The following is a 19,448-nucleotide window of genomic DNA, read 5'->3' as shown; positions in this document are numbered from 1 at the left end:
TCTCTTGATCGAGAACAGGGGTGGCAATATCAGGGCTGGGTGTAGGGCGTGCCGATTTCAAATCAACTTGATTTTTTTCCATACATCGCAAGATTCGAATGACCGCTTGCAATCCTGGCATCGGTAACTTTCTCCCAGAAGTGGACTGGTTGCGTCATCACTGAGAGCTTATTTCATAGAACGATTTGAAATCCGAAGCATTGACGTCCCTGTTGGCCTAGTATTGGTAGGCTTTTATTTGGAAGGTGCTTGCTAGTTAAATTGCCTCGTGTGAACCCAATTAGGGGCGCCCGCTTTGACTTCTCTACGGGCGGAGGCTGGCTTGACCGCAGTCGACAAGCCCTCACGAGGCTCGAGTCGGTGGCCTGTCGCTTTAAATAGTTCTGCCCCCAAAGGATCATGGGTAATACGGCGCCTTTCGCGTCTCGCCATGCAGCAGGACGGACGATCGCGCTTCAGCAAATCTTGCCGAATTTGGGAGCGAATGTTGGGAATCCTCGACGCTTGACGCCCCCGACCACGACTTCAGTGGACGAAAACGTCACTCGTGCCATCTTCGCGTCCGGTTGGAGTCGTCTGGTGCACGTGGAAGCTTCTCGGCCTAGCCTAGCCTAGCCTAGCCTAGCTTGCTAACAAAGAGACGCGTTGGCGGTCGACACTTCGCTAAGCCGAGATCAAGCGGGAGGTAAAGTGTTCTTCTTTTCCGCCACCGACTAGTTAGCAGTGGGGACCACAAGATCTCATACTAAAAACGAAAACAACTACATTCCAACACATTTGTTTGCCTGAGACACTGAAATCATATCCTGTAACGATTATTTTCGGAATCGTTATCATTGTCTTCATCTGGATTCCTTCTGTAGAATGCCTCTAATGTTTCGACACGTTTTCTCTCCTGAAGTCACAAATGAGCTGTCTTCATATTTCTTCCAATGCATAATTTCATATTCCACTGTTTCCTCTTGTTGACACGAATCCCATCCGCCACTTTGGTGCGTTCCCATTTGAACTAAAGTACCGTTTAAGCCACATTGCCCGCTGACGTCATAGGCTGTTCCGTACTCCTTGAACGCTGGCAGCGAGATCCATTGCACGCATCCGCCATCCGCACACAGATGTAATTGGGAATATTAGTACGCGCGGACTAATATGCGAGCGCGTTGGCCTGAGGTTCCGCCTGTGCGCTCGGCACCTGCTTTGGACAAGTCACAGGAGCTGACGAGACCGGAAAAAAACTTCTGCTGCGGAGGAGTAACTGTACTTTTACTCCGTTACGATAATCTAAATGTCGCTCGCTACTTTTATTGATCAATTATTGCTTATTGGTCAACAATTTCGTGCGCGAGACTACGACTTCCGCATTGGGCGCCGTTCGCACCAATCCAATTGAAGCGCTAGTGACGTTGAAGTCCAGTTCACCAATCGAACGACACAAGAAAGTCACATGACCTCACACAGCCGCTTCCGTGGGGCTTCCCGGGGCATAGATAAGCCAGCTCGACCCGATCGTCGCGCCTAAGTGGCGGCCATGTTGGGAAGGTCGTCGATACCGCGAAGGCAACGGCGCGCTACTCGCGTGTACATTTAGACGAACAAAAACAAGAGCTTTCATGTATTGTAGTATTACTGCACGGCAGACGGCGCCAGACAAAATTGCAAATGTTTTTGGTGTTTATTTGTTTTATTGTTTGTGCTATTTACTCAGCACTTGAATCATTATGTCACTGTGTGCTTTTTACTCTGAAGTACTATTTTTGAGGACTACTTTTTACAAGAGTCACATTATTGTCAAGTCACAGTACTCTTACTCGAGGACAATATTTGGCCACCTGTGGAGTGGACATCCTCGATCGCTACTCTTACGTTTAAGCAACATTTTTGCTCATCAGGTCAGCCATTGTCACATTTGTTGCACTGGTCTTTTATTTCCGCGTTGAGGTGCTGCGGGGTCGTGGCCCTGGTTGCGGTCCCGGCGGAACCGCAGAGGACACATCGGCGACGAGAGCTGATCCGCTAGTACAGCTTCTATTAATTAGCACGCGCGCTGACGGGTATCTAATTCATTTACGGATGTTAATGTTAAATGTATTAAGCGACGGAGCAATACTAGGGATTATGAATGAATGAACCAACTTCAAATTCAAATATGGCCAATAAAAACAGAAAAATACTGTACTTCATATTTTCCTGGTGGCTGCATTTGGGATGAGCCTTTGAAGTTGGGAATAGTGAAAAATGAATAGAAACGCAACGATTTGAGTCCATTCTTTTCCAGAACGAGAGCGCTTAGAGGATGAGGAGGATGCTATTCATGCGGCACAGCTTGAAGCAGGCATCTGGTGCAGGCGGGGATGGGCCTGGCTCCAGTTGGAGGCCAAAACAACAACAAAAAAGCAAAGAAATGAGGCAAATTTCATTTGAGTCTTAAATTTGTACATCGACGTGTACAAATTTCGGCGTGAAGAAAATGTATTTTGCCTTATTGGAGTCTTCAGAGTCTTCCAGATTGCTTAGTTTATGTTAAAATTCCCCAAAAATCTGCCAGGCCACCCCAACACACACCTTTCATGCCTTTGGTGCTTGCATGTCTGGATTTTCACTTGTTTTTCCTCTTCCCTCCAACCTTAGAGCGGAAAGCGTTGCGATCGTCGTGCGAAAATGCGTGCGAGGAGGACAGCGCAGCACGACGAGGAACTTCGGGGCCCGAAAGAGGAGAAGGAGCCACGAGGTCAACGGCCGGACGCCGCGTTCGATCTGCGGCCTCCGACTGTGCCACGCGGCGCAGGTTGGCTCACTTGTTGCATGCATCCTAACTTGAATAATATTCCTGTTTTTGTTTACGGGCCCCGTTTGATGATAAATTGAATACAACATTATTAAAATCCTACGTGTACCACGTGCGGGTATGTGGCAGCTTTGCAATTTAAATATAACAAAACTGTTCACAAACCAGATGAACAAAAGTTGCACAATTTGAATAAGAGGAAGATTTAAGACCTGTTTGCTTTGCAGGAGTTCATAAAGCAGCCCTGTTTTTCGGGGATTTCTAGCCGAACCGATGTTGTTTTGCACAATGCGCACCCCGCAAATTCTCCCAGTCAGTCAAGCGGTTAAAAAACAACAACAAAACAAACACCTGGGCGCTATATACCTACTGGGGGCGTGGCTTTAGCGTCCTCCTTCACGCACCCTCCCCTGCCCTCAGCCGCGTCCGCTTTTCCTCTGTGCAAGCAGCGTGTCGGCAAGAAATGCTCAAACAAACAAACAAGTCAAGCGGAGCGCTCATCACACAACATTTCTAGACGTTGGAACTCGGCGCGCCGCAGTATAAGGCGCCCCCGTCCATTTCTGAGAAAAGGTAACCGCGCCCTTTTGAGTGCGCCTTATGGTCGTGAAAATACGGTACATTTATTTGCATGGCTTCCAAAGTCATGATTAACTCTCACGGTTTAATGAGCCAATAGGCTGAATCTGCTGTTGTTTATTTGGGTGCACGTGCGCACTGCAAATATTCAACGCGCACCCAATTCGACTGCATCAGTGCACTTCTACGCGCCACGTGAAAGTTGCCCGTTACCGGCGCCGCATTGGCGGGAGCCAACAGCTGCGTCTGCGCTCGGGAACCACCGACGAGGCGGTGGCGCGGTGGGCTTCGTGGGGCGTGCGGGCGTCTGTGTTTTGCTGGACAGCAGCTGTGACGGTCCGTCGAAATGTCTTTACGTGAAACCGGACCGTGGTGCAAAAAAAGATTCTGGGGTCGCAGTCCTAGAACAGAGTGCCAAAATCAGCTGACCCCCGGCGGGGTCCCATACTGCGGGTCGGGGGCGGTGCTAGTTTTTTTGTCTTTGTTTTTTTTTGTCCTGTTCGGCTGTTAGAATCAGACTCGATCAGTCGAACAGAACAAAGTTTCTAGAAGGGAGAGAGAAACAAAGACAAAATACAAAGCACAAATTGTAAACAGGATGAGAGAAGTAAATCATTACATGACCTCCAACAATGGAACATTAAATAGAAGTCGATTGGGTTAGTTCCACACAGATTGCCCTTTAGTCTATGCTGCGGGCTGCTAAGAAAATGGATGTTCATAATTTGGTTCGCCTTTAGTTAAACCATGCAAGCTTTTTTTTTTTTAAAACCCAGCCCCCTAAAAGAATCGTGATCGAAATAAGGAACCGGAATGGGAATCGCTCAACTAAAACTAACATCAACAAAACTTTTCCAGATCATGTTTATTTTTTTATTGGATCTACTTTTAGGTGGCTTTTTGGATGACTACTTTTTACTTGGACTTGAGTCCTATTATTCTCAACAATACTCCGACTTGAGTCCAATATTTGGCTACCCGAGCCACCTCTGGTGAACATTGATTAACTGGAGACAATGGTTTGTTTGGGTTGACATTTTATACTCACTAAGATTGTTGCTTCTTTAAGCAACTTTCTGTTCCTTGTAATTCAAGGGAGTAAACCAAAAAAAAAAAAATAATAATCTTGATCGCCGCTGCTACAGTAAACCCCCCTCCATTGCCGGGGTTACGTTCCAGACCCCACCCCCTTGCGATAAGTGAAAATAGAGATACCGATTTAGGATCTTCAAACACATTTATGAAACCATGCACACAGAGTATATTGAGAGAGAATGCAAAAATATCAATTAATAACATACAGCGCAAAAGAAATGTTGCATCCCGGAGAGACGCCCTCTACTATCAATTGCAGTAAAATGTTCCAGAATGAATCTATGCGAGAAACGAAGAGTCGTGTTTTCTTTGACTTGGAAAACGACTCAAGTAACGCACTTAAAATTTCACTCAACCTGATATTTCTTCTCATCTGTGATTCTGTCACTAAAACTGTCCTTATATTATTGTGTGTTTGAATAGCGATTATAGTACCATGGTATTGAATAAATTAAACATCCATCCATTTTCTGAGCCTCACTAGGGTCGCGGGCGTGCCGGAGCCTATCCCAGCTATCATCGGGCAGGAGGCGGGGTACGCCCTGAACCGGTTGCCGGCCGATCGCAGGGCACATACAAGCAAACAACCATTCGCACTCACATTCACACCGACGGGCAATTTAGAGTCTCCGATTAATGCATGTTTTTGGGATGTGGGAGGAAACCGGAGTCCACTTTATTACCTTTATTGATACTTGTTTTTATGAACTTTATTATTTTACACTTTTTATGATTGTTGTTATATTTTATTATTGTTGTTGACCCGCCCAATTTTATTTCCAATAAATACAAATCATCTGGATTTCACATTAAGCATAATGCACAACATTAAAGTCACAACATGAGAAAAGATTGGCCAAACCATGTGGGTTTGTCTTCTTGTCTTGCAGACATCACCGAAGGTCTTCGTACTGAGCTGCAGGAGCCAGAGCCCCCTCACATTAAAGAGGAAGTGGAGGCCAAAGAGGTCCACCACATCAAAGAGGAAGAGGAGCCCATTTTGATTACAAAAGAGGAGGAAGAAGCGTGTCCCCACTTGGAAGAGGAAGAGAAGATCACCAAGTTGCCATTGACTGGTGTCCCTTTGAAGAGTGACAATGAGGGTCAAAGTGAGGAGAACATCGGGGCGGAACCTCCAAGCAGCAGCTCAAGTCAAAACGTGACAAGAGAAGTTGATGGGGACCACTGCGGAGAATCAAAAGCAGACTGCTTCTTAGCTCCACCATCAGATAGTGACGACATGACGTCACACTCTTCTGACTATGATGATGATAACCAGTCTGAAGGTGACATGACATGTCACACTGACAACAAACAATGGAAATGTTCTCAGTGTGGGAAAACATTTGCTAATAAGAGCATTTTGAAACAACATGTGAGAACCCACACTGGAGAAAAACCTTTTGCTTGCTCAGTTTGCGGTCAAAGATTCACTCAGAAGGGCCACTTAAAAATGCACACAAGAACGCACACTGGTGAGAAACCTTTTTCCTGCTCAGTTTGTGGTCAAAGATTCTCTGTGAAGGAAAGGTTAAAATTACACACAAGAACACATACTGGAGAGAAACCTTTTTCCTGCTCAGTTTGTGGTCAAAGATTCACTCAGAAGAGAAATTTAAAAAAACACACAAGAACCCACACTGGAGAGAAACCTTTTTCCTGCTCAGTTTGCGGTCAAAGATTCACTCAGAAGGGCCACTTAAAAATGCACACAAGAACCCACACTGGAGAGAAACCGTTTTTCTGCTCAGTTTGCGGTCAAAGATTCACTCAGAAGGGCCACTTAAAAATGCACACAAGAACGCACACTGGTGAGAAACCTTTTTCCTGCTCAGTCTGTGGTCAAAGATTCTCTGAAAAGGGAAACTTAAAAAAACACACAAGAACCCACACTGGTGAGAAACCGTTTTCCTGCACAGTTTGTGGTAAAAGATTCACTCAGAAGACAGATTTAAAAAAACACACAAGAACCCACACTGGTGAGAAACCTTTTTCCTGCTCAGTTTGTGGTCACAGATTCTCCCATAAGGATCGGGTTAAGACACACAAGTGTGCTGGTGAGAATAGCAGTGATCAAGACGCGTTGAATGTAAGTGTTTAAAAGAAACAAACAAACAAAAAAGAAAGCAATTACTATGTTGTTGACTTAGAAAAATCTACATTATTGTATTTTGTGAACCAGGTATTTATGCATCTTCTTGTCCATATATTTTCGAAAAGCCTCCCGCGGGCAAAATGTTAAGGATCAGCACTGGTGCCAAAATACTTTAGAGGGACGAGTTAACGGTATGAACATAGGCACTTATTCCATAGTCCTGGACTCATAAATGATGTCTGGAGAGAAAAAAAAACGTCCTCCAAAATAGACTCGGTTGTAATTTTAGAATTTTTTTTTATCGGGAAATATTTGATTTTCAGACAGATTTTGCCCCGCCCACATTTTAGACATGTCAGCCTGTCACAGCCTGACACGTCATGAGCAGTAGCCATTTCCTCATTGCGCTTCAACGTTTTCCGTGGCGTAATTTTGGCCCATTTTGAAAGTCTGGATGAATTTTTTTTTTGAGACAATGTGTGAAAATAGTGAGAGTGAAATAGGTTGGAAGGCTTGTTGTTTAAAAACTCAACTGTGAAACGCCTCCTTGAGAAAAGAAGACCGCCACATCATCCCACATGAAGCTATTCTTGCCGATTCATTTCCTCAAATGTTACATCGCTTATGTCCCGAAACCGCAACTGATCTGATTTGATCTTATCTGATCAATAAGATCTAAAATATTGGGCTGATCGTTGTAATAGATTCAGAGGTTGACGCTGCCGTGAGTAAAGTTGTCCATATACGTTTTGTAAAATAAAGTTTTCGGACAATAAGCCGCGTTTCTTGGGTTCGTGCACGAGGCTTTCAAGGATGTGGCACTCGCCCGCCGTGTTTGTATCGTTTTAATGCTGTGACACTCTCATAAATGAGCAATTTTTCAGCACATCCAATTAGTGATTGAAAATAATTTTGCGGTCCGAGCTGTTGTTCATGTGATCCGATGATATATGACAGCAATTGAAACTATAATACCAGTTTTTGTAAACTCAAGCAAGCTGTATTTATTTTTATTTTTTTCCCCTGAAAGGATATCATTTTCAAGGTCAAGGGATTCCACCTGACAGCTAGGATATATAAAATAGGACTAATTATTGCCACTTCATAGTAGAGTCCATTCCTTTTACCACGCCAGCTATGCCAGCGCTTTTCCATTTCCGATTTTAGCGATGAAAAAGGGGCGTTCGAAAGGGATTTAGTGATTTACCGAAACGTATTGATGATATTGGAAATGACTGCCAGTTTAATTTTCTCGAGCTAAGATCTCAACATTCCTCAATTAAATGCAGAAGTTAAAGACGGGCTTGATGCTCCTTTAAACATCACAGAATTACATAATGCAAAAAAAAAAAAAAAATAAATAAAAAATGCAATTGGGAAGAGCGCCTGGCCCGGACGTATCTCTGTCGAATTCATTAAACATTTCTGGCCAATACTTGCGCCTCTATTTTTCAGAACAGTCGAGATAAACGATAAAGGTCAAATAAGTAGCTGTATGAGCACAGATTCAATTAAATGACTACTAAAGCCTGGAAAAGACCCCAGTCTCCCAGCTAATTATCGGCCCTTATCACTGGTTAATGTACAACCCCAATTCTAATGAAGTTGTGTTAAACATAAATAAAAACAGGATACAATGATTTGCATGTTCAACCTATATTTAATCGAATACACTACAAAGACAAGATACTTAATGTTGAAACTGATCAACTTTTAACTGAGAATTTTATGGCTGCAACACGTCCCAAAAAACCTGGGACAGGGTCATGTTCACCACTGCGTGACATCACCTTTTCTCTGAACAACATTCAATAAACGTTTGGGAACTGAGGACACTAATTGTTGAAGCTTTGTAGGTGGAATTCTTTCCCATACTTGCTTGATCTACAGCTTCAGCTGTTCAACAGTCCGGGGTCTCCGTCGGTGTATTTTACGCTTCATAATACGCCACATATTTTCAATGGGCGACTGCAGGCAGGCCAGTGTAGTTCCCGCACTCTTTTACGACGAAGCCACGCTGTTGTAACACGTGCAGAATGTGATTTGGCATTGTCTTGCTAAAATAAGCAGGGGCGTCCATGAAAATGACGTTGCTTGGATGGCAGCATATGTTTCTCTAAAACCTGTATGCATAAATGGTGCCTTCACAGACGTGTAAGTTGCCCATGCCATTGGCACTAATACAGCCCCAAACCATCACAGATGCTGGCTTTTGAACTTTGCGTCCATAACAGTCCGGATGGTTCTTTTCCTCTTTGGCCCGGAGGACACGACGTCCACAATTTCCAAAAACAATTTGTAATGTGGGCTCGCCGGACCACAAAACACTTTTCATCAGTCCGTCCCAGCTTTTTTGGAACATGCTGCAGCCATAAAATGCTAAGTTCATGATTATTTGCTAAAAACAATCGAGTGTATCCGTTTGAACATGAAATATTTTGTCTTTGTAGTGTGTTCAATGAAATATAGATTGAACATGATTTGCAAATGATTGTATTCTCCTTTCATTTATTTTTACACAACGTCTCAACTTCATTGGAATGGCGGTTGCAGATATCAAAATTATGTCGAAAGCCCTTGCAGCGAGACTTGAAAAGGTACTCCCGTTGATAATCCACTAATACCAGACAGGTTTCATTAAAGGTCATATGACAAAGATGGGCGGCACGGTGCACTACCCCGGCCCCGGTTGTGTGGGGTTTGCATGTTCTCCCCGTGCCTGCGTGGGTTTTCTCCGGGCACTCCGGTTTCCTCCCACGTCCCAAAAACATGCATGAATCGCAGGCTCTAAATTGCCCGTAGGTGTGACTGTGAGTGCGAATGGTTGTTTGTTTCTGTGTGCCCTGCGATTGGCTGGCAACCGGTTCAGGGTGTACCCCGCCTGCTGCCCGATGATTGCTGGGATGGGCTCCGGCATTCCCGCGACCCTTGTGAGCATAGGTGGCTCAGAAAATGGATGGATGGATGGATGACAAAGATGTTATGGGGTCAGTTCATATTCATATTTGCATTGTTTATATGTTATGTAATACATGCACGTAACTTCCAGTTTTCAACTATTGTTTAGCTAAAACTTAGGTTTTTATTCCGCATATTGAGCCCACCCCGAACATCCTTGAAGCTCGAGACACCGGGGCGTGGTTACTCTGTCCCCCGCAATACATATTCATATATGTCTCAGTGACACGGCACAAGCTTTTACAAAGTATGCAGTGTTCCTATGTATTGTGTGCCCCTCGCTCGAGTTGCGTGATAACACGTCGCACAAGTCTTTGCCGTGTCTGTTGGTGTGTCATATAAGCAAAAGTACAGACAACCGTACTGAAAAGTACTGCATTTCTTTTCCCCCCTACTGCCCAGTGCATAGTAACCATAATAGAGTCATAGGTATAGACAAGGAAATCCTCACCACGTCTGCGCCGCTTTGTCACAGCACCGTGGCGGCTGCGAGGTTTCATTCTGTTGCCGGCGGTTGAGCTCCTGATGGCCGTAGGAAAAATAGTTGGCACCGCAGCAAGGTTTCAGCTTCTACCTCTGTATCCGATGCTTTCTGCTAAGTCTTTCTCAAAACACGCCGGCGCGAAGTGATCAGCACAGAGTTTGGAATGCTCGCTAAGCACCCATAGCTCCGCGCGTTTCTTCCCCTGTCGATTGACTTTCCCTATCCGCTGGTCACGTATTCCTTTTTCACTTGGAAAGCCCCCAAAAAACCGTCTTGCCGCTGCCTGTACCAAATCCCACACAATAAGCCATCATGACATCGCTAAATCATACGACAACAAATATACAAGGGCGGCAACAACGGCATGGAGCAATAGTGCGCAACGCCGAATGAACAGGCTATCAGGCTCGTGTGACGTCACAGTGCCGGAAAGAGCCGAAGACCGGAAGGTGCTAGATTAAAGGCTTTCCTGTTCGCAGTGCTTTGAAAATTTGGCTTTGGAGACTCGTGCATACATTGGATACTTGATACAATTTGCCAAAAGCGGCAGTCGCCACAAATAGGATCTCGTCACCAAGTTGTCACCAGACCAGGGTTTTTCACTTTTCACCAATGCTATTTGCAATATTCATCCAACCACGTCAGAATGCTCATATGAAAGGTATCTGACAGAACACAAAATCAATTTGCATGTTGATGAGATTCTTTATTTACAGGAACCCAAGTCATCGATCTTCAGGCAGTCTTCAATCTCATTTCAAACCTTTTCACAAATATCAGATGACTCTATCAACTGGACAAAATCAACCATGCTTCCATTAACAGCAAATCAAATCCCAGATCCCAGTTTTAGAGGAAACATGAAATATTTAGGTATTCCTATTTCACCAAAATTCACAAGAGCTAACTCATCTAAATTGCACACCACTTCCTGAACGTATCCCAGCTCATTTAATATGATGGAATCATTTGCCTATATCACTACTGGGACGAATAGCCACGATAAAAATGAAAACCGTACCTCAAATAAATGATTGATTCTCAATGGTTCCATTGAAGCCCACATTTAAATGCTTCCAAACAACACAACCAATCGCAATACCTCATCAAATGGATGCACCACAATGAGGAGCATCGTTCTTGGCGAGAATTTGGAACAGATAGACTGCAACAACAGCAAACTCTCAAAACTCCCATTTATTTCGACATCTTAAACGCCACGAACGTTTCAAAAACCCAATCATCGCAGCCACCTTAGCGGCTGGTTGGAAAAGTCGAGAAGCTACAGGATTTCAATTAGCTCCCAGCCTGCTCTCCACAATCCAGATTTCGAAATTAACAATATGCAGTGGGTACAGACCCCCTTAAAATGTGCACTCTTTTTTTTATATTGCAGCCATTTGCTACAATCATTTAAGTTCATTTTTTTCCACATTAACGTACACACAGCACACCGTATTGACAGAAAAAAAATGGAATTGTTGAAATGTTTGCAGATGTCTTAAAGAAAAATGTAAATATCACACCGCCGTAAGTACTCTGACGCTTTGCTCCGTATTTAGTAGAAGCACCCTTTTCTAAACTAATACAGCCACGAGTCCTTTTGGGAATGATGCAACCAGTTTTTCATACCTGGATTTGGGGATCCTCTGCCATTCCTCCTTGCAGATCCTTTCCAGTTCTGTCAGGTTGGATGGTGAACGTTGGTGCACAGCCATTTTCAGGTCTCTCCAGAGATGCTCAATTGGGTTTAAGTCTGGGCTCTGGCTGGGCCATTCAAGAACAGTCACGGAGTAGTTCTGAAGCCACTCCTTTGGTATTTTAGCTGCCAAGGTGCAGTCGTTCGCGTCGAGAGAGAAGAGCAGCGGAGAGAGGACACAACCTTGGGGCGCCCCAGTGCTGACGCTGCGTGTGGATGAGGTGGTCTCTCCCAGCCTCACCTGCTGGGTCCTGCCCGTCAGGAAGCTGTAAATCCACTGGCAGATGGCAGGTGAGACGCTGAGCTGGAGAAGCTTGGATGAAAGGAGTTCAGGGATGATGGTGTCGAACGCTGAGCTGAAGTCCACGAACAGGATCCTCGTGTAGGTCCCTGCAATGTGGAGGTGTTCTAGGATGAAGTGCAGTCCCTACCTGTCATGTCTGTTCGCTCGGTAGGCAAACTGCAGGGGGTCCAGCGGGGGACCTGTGACGCTCTTGAGGTGGTCCAGCACGAGACGTTCAAAGGACTTCATGACTACAGATGTCAAGGCGACAGGCCTGTAGTCATTTCCCCCTGAGACTATGCATACTTGGCGACTTAAGCATAATCAACCTCCCAAATAAATATTCGTAATCATTACTCGTTGTGTTAGCTTACCGCTAAGAAAGCAATTTTACACGTGCGGTCTAGCGGGGACGGTGACTAGGAGGCCGGCCCGGGGATGGAGCAGCTGCGGATGATTGATTGGCCATGGGACCGAGCGTCAACTGCGACATGCATATATATATATATATATATATATATATACACACACACACACACACACACACACACACATACATTATAGTTGCACATTAGTTGCTGTTGGGAGGGGACCGTTGCTTGATTTGATATTTATTGTACTGTTTATGTTCGATGATTGGAACAGTTCCAAGGGGGGTCGGTAGTTATCGGAGTTGTAAAAGATTGGCTTTTAATAAGTGGTACATTGAGAGTTAATGTAAGATTTGATTTTGTGTACCAAATTACATTGGGATTTGATGGACCTCGGCCCCACCCCAACAGCAATGATTGGGGACGCTGGGAGCAATTCGACCATAATAGGATAAATGACTTTCTTCGTTAAAAGTTAAGTGCCATTGTTCTGTTGGGGGACTTCAATGCTCACGTGGGTAATGACAGTGAGACCTGGAAGGGCGTGATTGGGAGGAACGGCCCCCCCCGATCAGAACCCGAGCGGTGTTCTGTTATTGGACTTCTGTGCTCGTCACGGATTGTCCATAACGAACACCATGTTCAAGCATAAGGGTGTCCACACGTGCACTTGGCACCAGGACACACTAGGTTGCAGTTCGATGATCGACTTTGCGGTCGTGTCATCGGACTTGCGGCCGCATGTCTTGGACACTCGGGTGAAGAGAGGGGCGGAGCTGTCAACTGATCACCACCTGGTGGTGAGTTGGCTCCGATGGTGGGGGAAGATGCCGGTCCGACGTGGCGGGCCCAAACGTATTGTGAGGGTCTGCTGGGAACGTCTGGCAGAATCCCCTGTCAGAAGGAGTTTCAACTCCCACCTCCGACAGAACTTTGCTCATGTTCCGGGGGAGGCTGGGGACATCGAGTCCGAGTGGACCATGTTCCACGCCTCCATTGCCGAGGCGGCCGACCGGAGCTGTGGCCATAAGGTGGTCGGTGCCTGTCGTGGCGGCAATCCCCGAACCCGTCAAGCTGAAGAAGGAGTCCTATTGGGCCTTTTTGGCCTGTGGGACTCCTGAGGCAGCAGATGGGTACCGGCTGGCCAAGCGGAATGCAGCTCTTGTGGTCGCTGAAGCAAAAACTCGGGTATGGGAGGAGTTCGGTGAGGCCATGGAGAAAGACTTCCGGACGGCTTCGAGGAAATTCTGATCCACCATCCGACGTCTCAGGAGAGGAAAGCAGTGCACCACCAACACTGTGTATAGTGGGGATGGGGCGCTGCTGACCTCGACTCGGGATGTTGTGAGTCGGTGGGGAGAATACTTCGAAGACCTCCTCAATTCCACCGACACGCCTTCCGATGAGGAAGCAGAGTGTGGGTTCTCTGAGGCGGGCTCTCCTATCTCTGGGTTTGAGGTCACCGAGGTAGTTAAAAAGCTCCTCGGTGGCAGGGCCCCGGGGGTGGATGAGATTCGCCCGGAGTTCCTAAAGGCTCTGGATGTTGTAGGGCTGTCCTGGTTGACACGCCTCTGCAACATCGCGTGGACATCGGGGACAGTGCCTCTGGATTGGCAGACTGGGGTGGTGGTCCCCCTTTTTAAGAAGGGGGACCGGAGGGTGTGTTCCATCTACAGGGGGATCACACTCCTCAGCCTCCCTGGTAAGGTCTATTCAGGGGTGCTGGAGAGGAGGGTCCGTTAGGAAGTCGAATCTCAGATTCAGGAGGAGCAGTGTGGTTTTCGTCCTGGCCGTGGAACAGTGGACCAGCTCTACACCCTCGGCAGGGTCCTCGAGGGTGCGTAGGAGTTCGCCCAACCAGTTTTGTGGACTTGGAGAAGGCATTCGACCGTGTCCCTCGGGGAGTCCTGTAGAGGGTGCTTCAGGAGTATGGGGTACCGAACCCCCTGATACGGGCTGTTCGGTCCCTGTACGACCGGAGTCCAAGTTTGGTCCGCATATCTGGCAGTAAGTCGGACTCGTTCCCGGTGAGGGTCGGACTCCGCCAAGGCTGCCCTTTGTCGCCGATTTTGTTCATAACTTTTATGGACAGAATTTCTAGGCGCAGCCAAGGCGTAGAGGGGGTCCGGAGGGTGTGTTCCAACTACAGGGGGATCACACTGCTCAGCCTCCCTGGCTCAGCCTCCAGCACCCCTGAATAGACATTCACCCCTGAATAGACATTCAGGGGTGCTGGAGAGGAGGGTCCGTCGGGAAGTCGAATCTCAGATTCAGGAGGAGCAGTGTGGTTTTCGTCCTGGCCGTGTAACAGTGGACCAGCTCTACACCCTCGGCAGGGTCCTCGAGGGTGCGTGGGAGTTTGCCCAACCGGTCTACATGTGTTTTGTGGACTTGGAGAAGGCGTTCGACCGTGTCCCTCGGGGAGTCCTGCGGAGGGTGCTTCAGGAGTATGGGGTATCGAACCCCCTGATACGGGCTGTTCGGTCCCTGTACGACCGGAGTCAGAGTTTGGTCCGCATATCCGGCAGTAAGTCGGACTCGTTCCCGGTGAGGGTTGGACTCCGCCAAGGCTGCCCTTTGTCACCGAATCTGTTCATAACTTTTATGGACAGAATTTCGAGGCGCAGGTTTGGTGGCCTCAGTATTGCATCTCTGCTTTTTGCAGATGATGTGGTTCTGGTGGCTTCATCAAGCCGTGAGCTCCAACTCTCACTGGAGCAGTTCGCAGCCGAGTGTGAAGCGGCCGGGGTGAGAATCAGCACCTCCAAATCTGAGACCGTGGTCCTCAGTCGGAAAAGGGTGGCATGCCCTCTCCAGGTCGGGGATGAGATCCTGCCCCAAGTGGAGGAGTTCAAGTATCTTGGGGTCTTGTTCACGAGTGAGGGAAGAATGGAACGGGAGATCGACAGGCGGATCGGTGCGGCGTCTGCAGTGATGCGGACTTTGTATCGGTCCGTTGTGGTAAAGAAGGAGCTAAGCCGAAAGGCGAAGCTCTCAATTTACCGGTCGATCTTCGTTCCTACCCTCACCTATGGTCACGAGCTGTGGGTCGTGAGCGAAAGAACGAGATCCCGGATACGAGCGGCCGAAATGAGTTTCCTCCGCAGGGTGTCCGGGCTCTCCCTTAGAGAGAGGGCGAGAAGCTCGGTCATCCGGGAGGATCTCAGAGTAGAGCCGCTGCTCCTCCGCATCGAGAGGAGCCAGATGAGGTGGCCGGGGCATCTGATTCGGATGCAGTGAGGTGTTCCGGGCACATCCCACCGGGAGGAGACCCCGGGGACGACCCGGGACACGCCGGAGAGACTACGTCGGCTGGCCTGGGAACGCCTCGGGATCCCCCCCGGAAGAGCTGGATGAAGTGGCTGGGGAGAGTGAAGTCTGGGCGTCCCTGCTAAAGCTACTGCCCCCGGGACCCGATCCGAATAAGCGGTAGAAAATGGATGGATGGAAGTTAACCTTAAGTTGATGCCTTGGAGCATTGTAGGGTTTCTTTGACCAATTAGCCATTTTCCAAAGTTTACCACTCAAAAAACGCGCTGCACTATCTGCTGTGGTCTGAAAAGGTTTTTCTTTCTCAATGTCAAGAATGAATTCTTGCATATTGTATTCTTGCAGTTTGAAAGCAGTCAGCTCACTGATGATCAGATGCATGTACACGCTACTTTGACAGGAACTGATGTGACTATTGTTCTATTAGTCATACCAAACTGCTCTAAATTGCTCGAGAAGCCTAACCTTGAACACATGAACGTTCCTCTTTAGCAGGCTGAGCCGCAGACAGGGTCTGTAAAACTGGAACATGCCTCACCATGAGTACGTATGTGTCCTCATATTAGGAATGACTAAAAGGCCAGAGCGAGACGACCTGAGAGCCTGTCAGGGTTCATAGCATAAAAGCAAATCGGAACTATAACAAAGTCCAAGACCCTGAAGACACTTTTAAAAAAATAAAAAAAAAAAAACAAGAGGGAAACTGTAAAATGGATCCTGAAACTTAAGGAAAGCCAAGGCAGTTGTTTTAAAACTGTGCTCCTGCCTAAGTCATGGTGTAGTGGTACACTCACCGGACTTTGGTGCGGGCGACGTGGGTTCAGGTTCCACTCAGTGACGGTGTGAATGTGTGTGCAAATGCGACTGACTGGCGACCAGTTCAGACCAGTTCAGGGTGTAGTCCGCCTGAAGTCAGCTTGGATAGGCTCCAGCGCGTGTTCTCCCCGTGCCTGGGTGGCTTTTCTCCGGGCACTCCGGTTTCCTCCCACATCCCAAAAACATGCATGCTCGGTTAATGGACAACTCTAAATTGCCCGTAGTTGTGAATGTTTGGGGTCGGTTCGGAAATTCAGTCCGATGTTCCCATCGCGCCCGAGACCGCGGCACCCAGAGACAGCGCGTGCTCCACTTTCTAGAACTGAATATGTATATACTTTCTATAACCAATATGGAGTCGAGTGCCAGCCTGTTCTGATAGGTTACTAATAGGTGACTGTTAAATATATTGTCGAAGTTATCATTTATTTGCTTAGCTTGCATTAGTATTATGGACGATTTTGATAAAGGAAGATGTCTCGCCTTCAAGAAGATGACTCGGCAGGAATCATCAGAGAGAAGGACGTGGCCGGGACGTGGCAGGTGTTGGTGCCATGTCTTCACCTTGAAACCCTACCCCTTAGTGTGTTGTGTCTTGTAGATTAGTACGTTATGTCTTGTAAACTTAGAAACCTCCCTATTTTCCAATAAATGCAGGAGCGACGGGAGAGATTGTTTCGAGCGTGTTGAGAGGCTGTCACCTGAACAATCTCCCACGCGCCCTCCTCATGAGAAAAAGAAACCAGCGTCTTCATTCCTTTTGTGTCTATTTTTTCGATAATGTTGGGTAAGATAAATCCAACATTAAATTGGTCCTTCGAGACACCCGAGGGTTCCAGTTGTGGAGCCGACATCCAGTTAAGAGACCGTGGCCACGGCAATTGAGACCCTTTCCGGGACTGGTCTTCGTTCTCCTCAACTGGGATCTGAAGGTTGACGACAATCCACAGGTTTGAAGACGACTGGTGAGTTAGATTAAAAAAAATAATAATAATATGTTTTTTTTTTTTTAAGAAAAAGGATTAAAGAGTGAGCGAATTGCGCGACGAAGAAATCTGCGACAGAATAAACCTTGTGTAATACTAGTCACCGGCAAGTGGTAGAGGGACGGCGGAGTCCGACAAATTCCGCGAGGACGGCGGAGTCCTGTACGTACTTAAATTCCGTTAAAGAAACTAGGAAAGTTTCGTGGCGTCGTAGTTAAATTCCGTAGAGGACGGCGGAGTCCTCTGACGAGCCAGTGTGACTGAAAACTGTTTGAATGAGAGTGGAAATGTGTGGAAATATTGTCGAGCATGGATTCCAAACTATGCAGAAAGTATTGCACCGTTGTCAAAATTAATGTATGAAGCCAACCTTAAAATGACGTCACCTGTCTAATGGAGTACAGAGGCAGAAAAGACCTGCGACATGAAACAACATTTGGTGTCCAGCGCTGCGCTCGGCCTTCCAAATTTAATGATAAAACATTCATTCAAATGGTAGATTGTAAAAGCTGTTACATGACCTCCCTACTAACACAACAATACGGCGATAAGCTAAGACCATGGGTTTATTTTTCGACGAAATTGGACAGCGTGACGTGTGCGTTACCGCATCGTGTCGGAGCAGTTGTGGCAGCCTCGATGGCAGTAGAAGAGCAGTTCCACAATTGTGTTATTTCATCCATGAACTCTTAAGGTGCCACATACAGTGTCTGCTCTCCTATTGCAAACCAATATGGCGTTTTTATCCCCTGCAGGACATTTACCTTGCACGGCCATCTTGCCGTCACAACCACGTTTGACTGTTGAGCGATGCACAACCTTAAATCCAGCCACGCTAACACCCTTACCTGATGAGGGCGCGCGAGCATGATTGTCAGGAATTGGCCGAACAAACCGCTGAATGAGTAGCATTAACCGAGGCAGGCAAACTAATGATAAATAAAGACGGTCCAATCTATACTGCTGGCCAATATGCGTATTCCACAACAAGAACGCGATTGTTGGGAAAAACAAAGTGCAAAACGACAAAATGAAATTTACATTAGCACAGAGAGGGAAAAAAAAAAACAAAAACAAATGGGCTGCTATATTGAGCCAGGCTGTGTCACATGTCTCAACCGGAGGGATGGTGGCACAGATACATCGACACTTTACAACCTATGGTTTCAATTTATATGCAAAGAATTATTGGAGAGCATGCATGATCTGTGCACGACATCGTCCGCAAGGGCAATCGCGGCCTGCTAGAGGTCAATTCCCAGTGCCTACATACCCTTTCCAACGCATTCACGTGGATTACATAGAATGAAGTCAAAGTGAAGGAAAGGAGGACTGTTTGGCTATCATAGATGCATTTTCTAAATGCATCGAATTATTCCCAACAAAATCACCTGATGCTCTGACGGTGGCAAAAGAAAAATGAGGAAGACATCATTCCAAAATATGGAATGGGGACGTCCCACCCTCAATGATACAACGCATTTTTTAGATAGGAAATCACCTACCAACTGGACCGATATGACCAACCCAATAATAAAAAAATTTGAATCATTAACTCGTATCAAAAGGGTACAACTGATGATCAGAACTGTGGGCATGGTTTAATATTTTGTGCCCCCCAAAATCAAGATGCTTTAATCATAATTCCATATGCGGCTCTCACCAATGATGCTCAAGAGAATGGGCGGAATAGGGGATGTGGATATGACCGGTATGCATCTATAGGCTTTGGATGGGAACACCTCATTGGTGAAACAGGTTAGGATTGGTCCAGTTGGTCAAAAAAACAACAACAAAAGAACATAGAAAGAAGTTTAACCGCAGCAAAACGGCCCATAGTTCAATATTGAAATACAAATCAAGTCACCCAGTGTGTTTGATGGTGAGGTTGTGGGCATATTCTGGCGGAAAAGATCCCCAATTCCGAGTAGCATTGTGCTATGGGAACCGTGTTAAACCAGAGATACCATTAAAAACTGCAAAGAAAGGTGGACACATGTTAATGGTTAACAACAGAACCACTGATG

The 19,448-nt window shown here is 46.6% G+C and overlaps 1 protein-coding gene across 1 annotated transcript; it reads left to right on the top strand.

Moving 5' to 3' along the window:
* Positions 1–407: 407 nt before the first annotated feature.
* Positions 408–11,209, top strand: LOC133398201 (gastrula zinc finger protein XlCGF57.1-like). Its single transcript, XM_061669812.1, has 3 exons — positions 408–685; positions 2,629–2,785; positions 5,350–11,209. The coding sequence occupies exons 2-3, from the start codon at positions 2,659–2,661 to the stop codon at positions 6,558–6,560; spliced, it is 1,338 nt and encodes a 445-aa protein (XP_061525796.1). The 5' UTR covers positions 408–685; positions 2,629–2,658; the 3' UTR covers positions 6,561–11,209.
* Positions 11,210–19,448: the final 8,239 nt, after the last annotated feature.

The sequence above is a fragment of the Phycodurus eques genome, unplaced genomic scaffold, assembly GCF_024500275.1.
Source record: "Phycodurus eques isolate BA_2022a unplaced genomic scaffold, UOR_Pequ_1.1 contig_25, whole genome shotgun sequence".
NCBI classification, from domain to species: Eukaryota; Metazoa; Chordata; class Actinopteri; order Syngnathiformes; family Syngnathidae; genus Phycodurus; species Phycodurus eques.
The sequence above is the reverse complement of the archived record's forward strand: the minus strand, read 5'-3'. Positions and strand labels throughout refer to the sequence as shown.

Bases quoted from the DNA above. Each gene is read 5' to 3' on its own strand.
- LOC133398201 (XM_061669812.1), top strand. From the start codon at position 2,659: ATGCGTGCGAGGAGGACAGCGCAGCACGACGAGGAACTTCGGGGCCCG. The intron at 2,786-5,349 runs GTTGGCTCACTT...CTTGTCTTGCAG, and splicing joins GACTGTGCCACGCGGCGCAG to ACATCACCGAAGGTCTTCGT.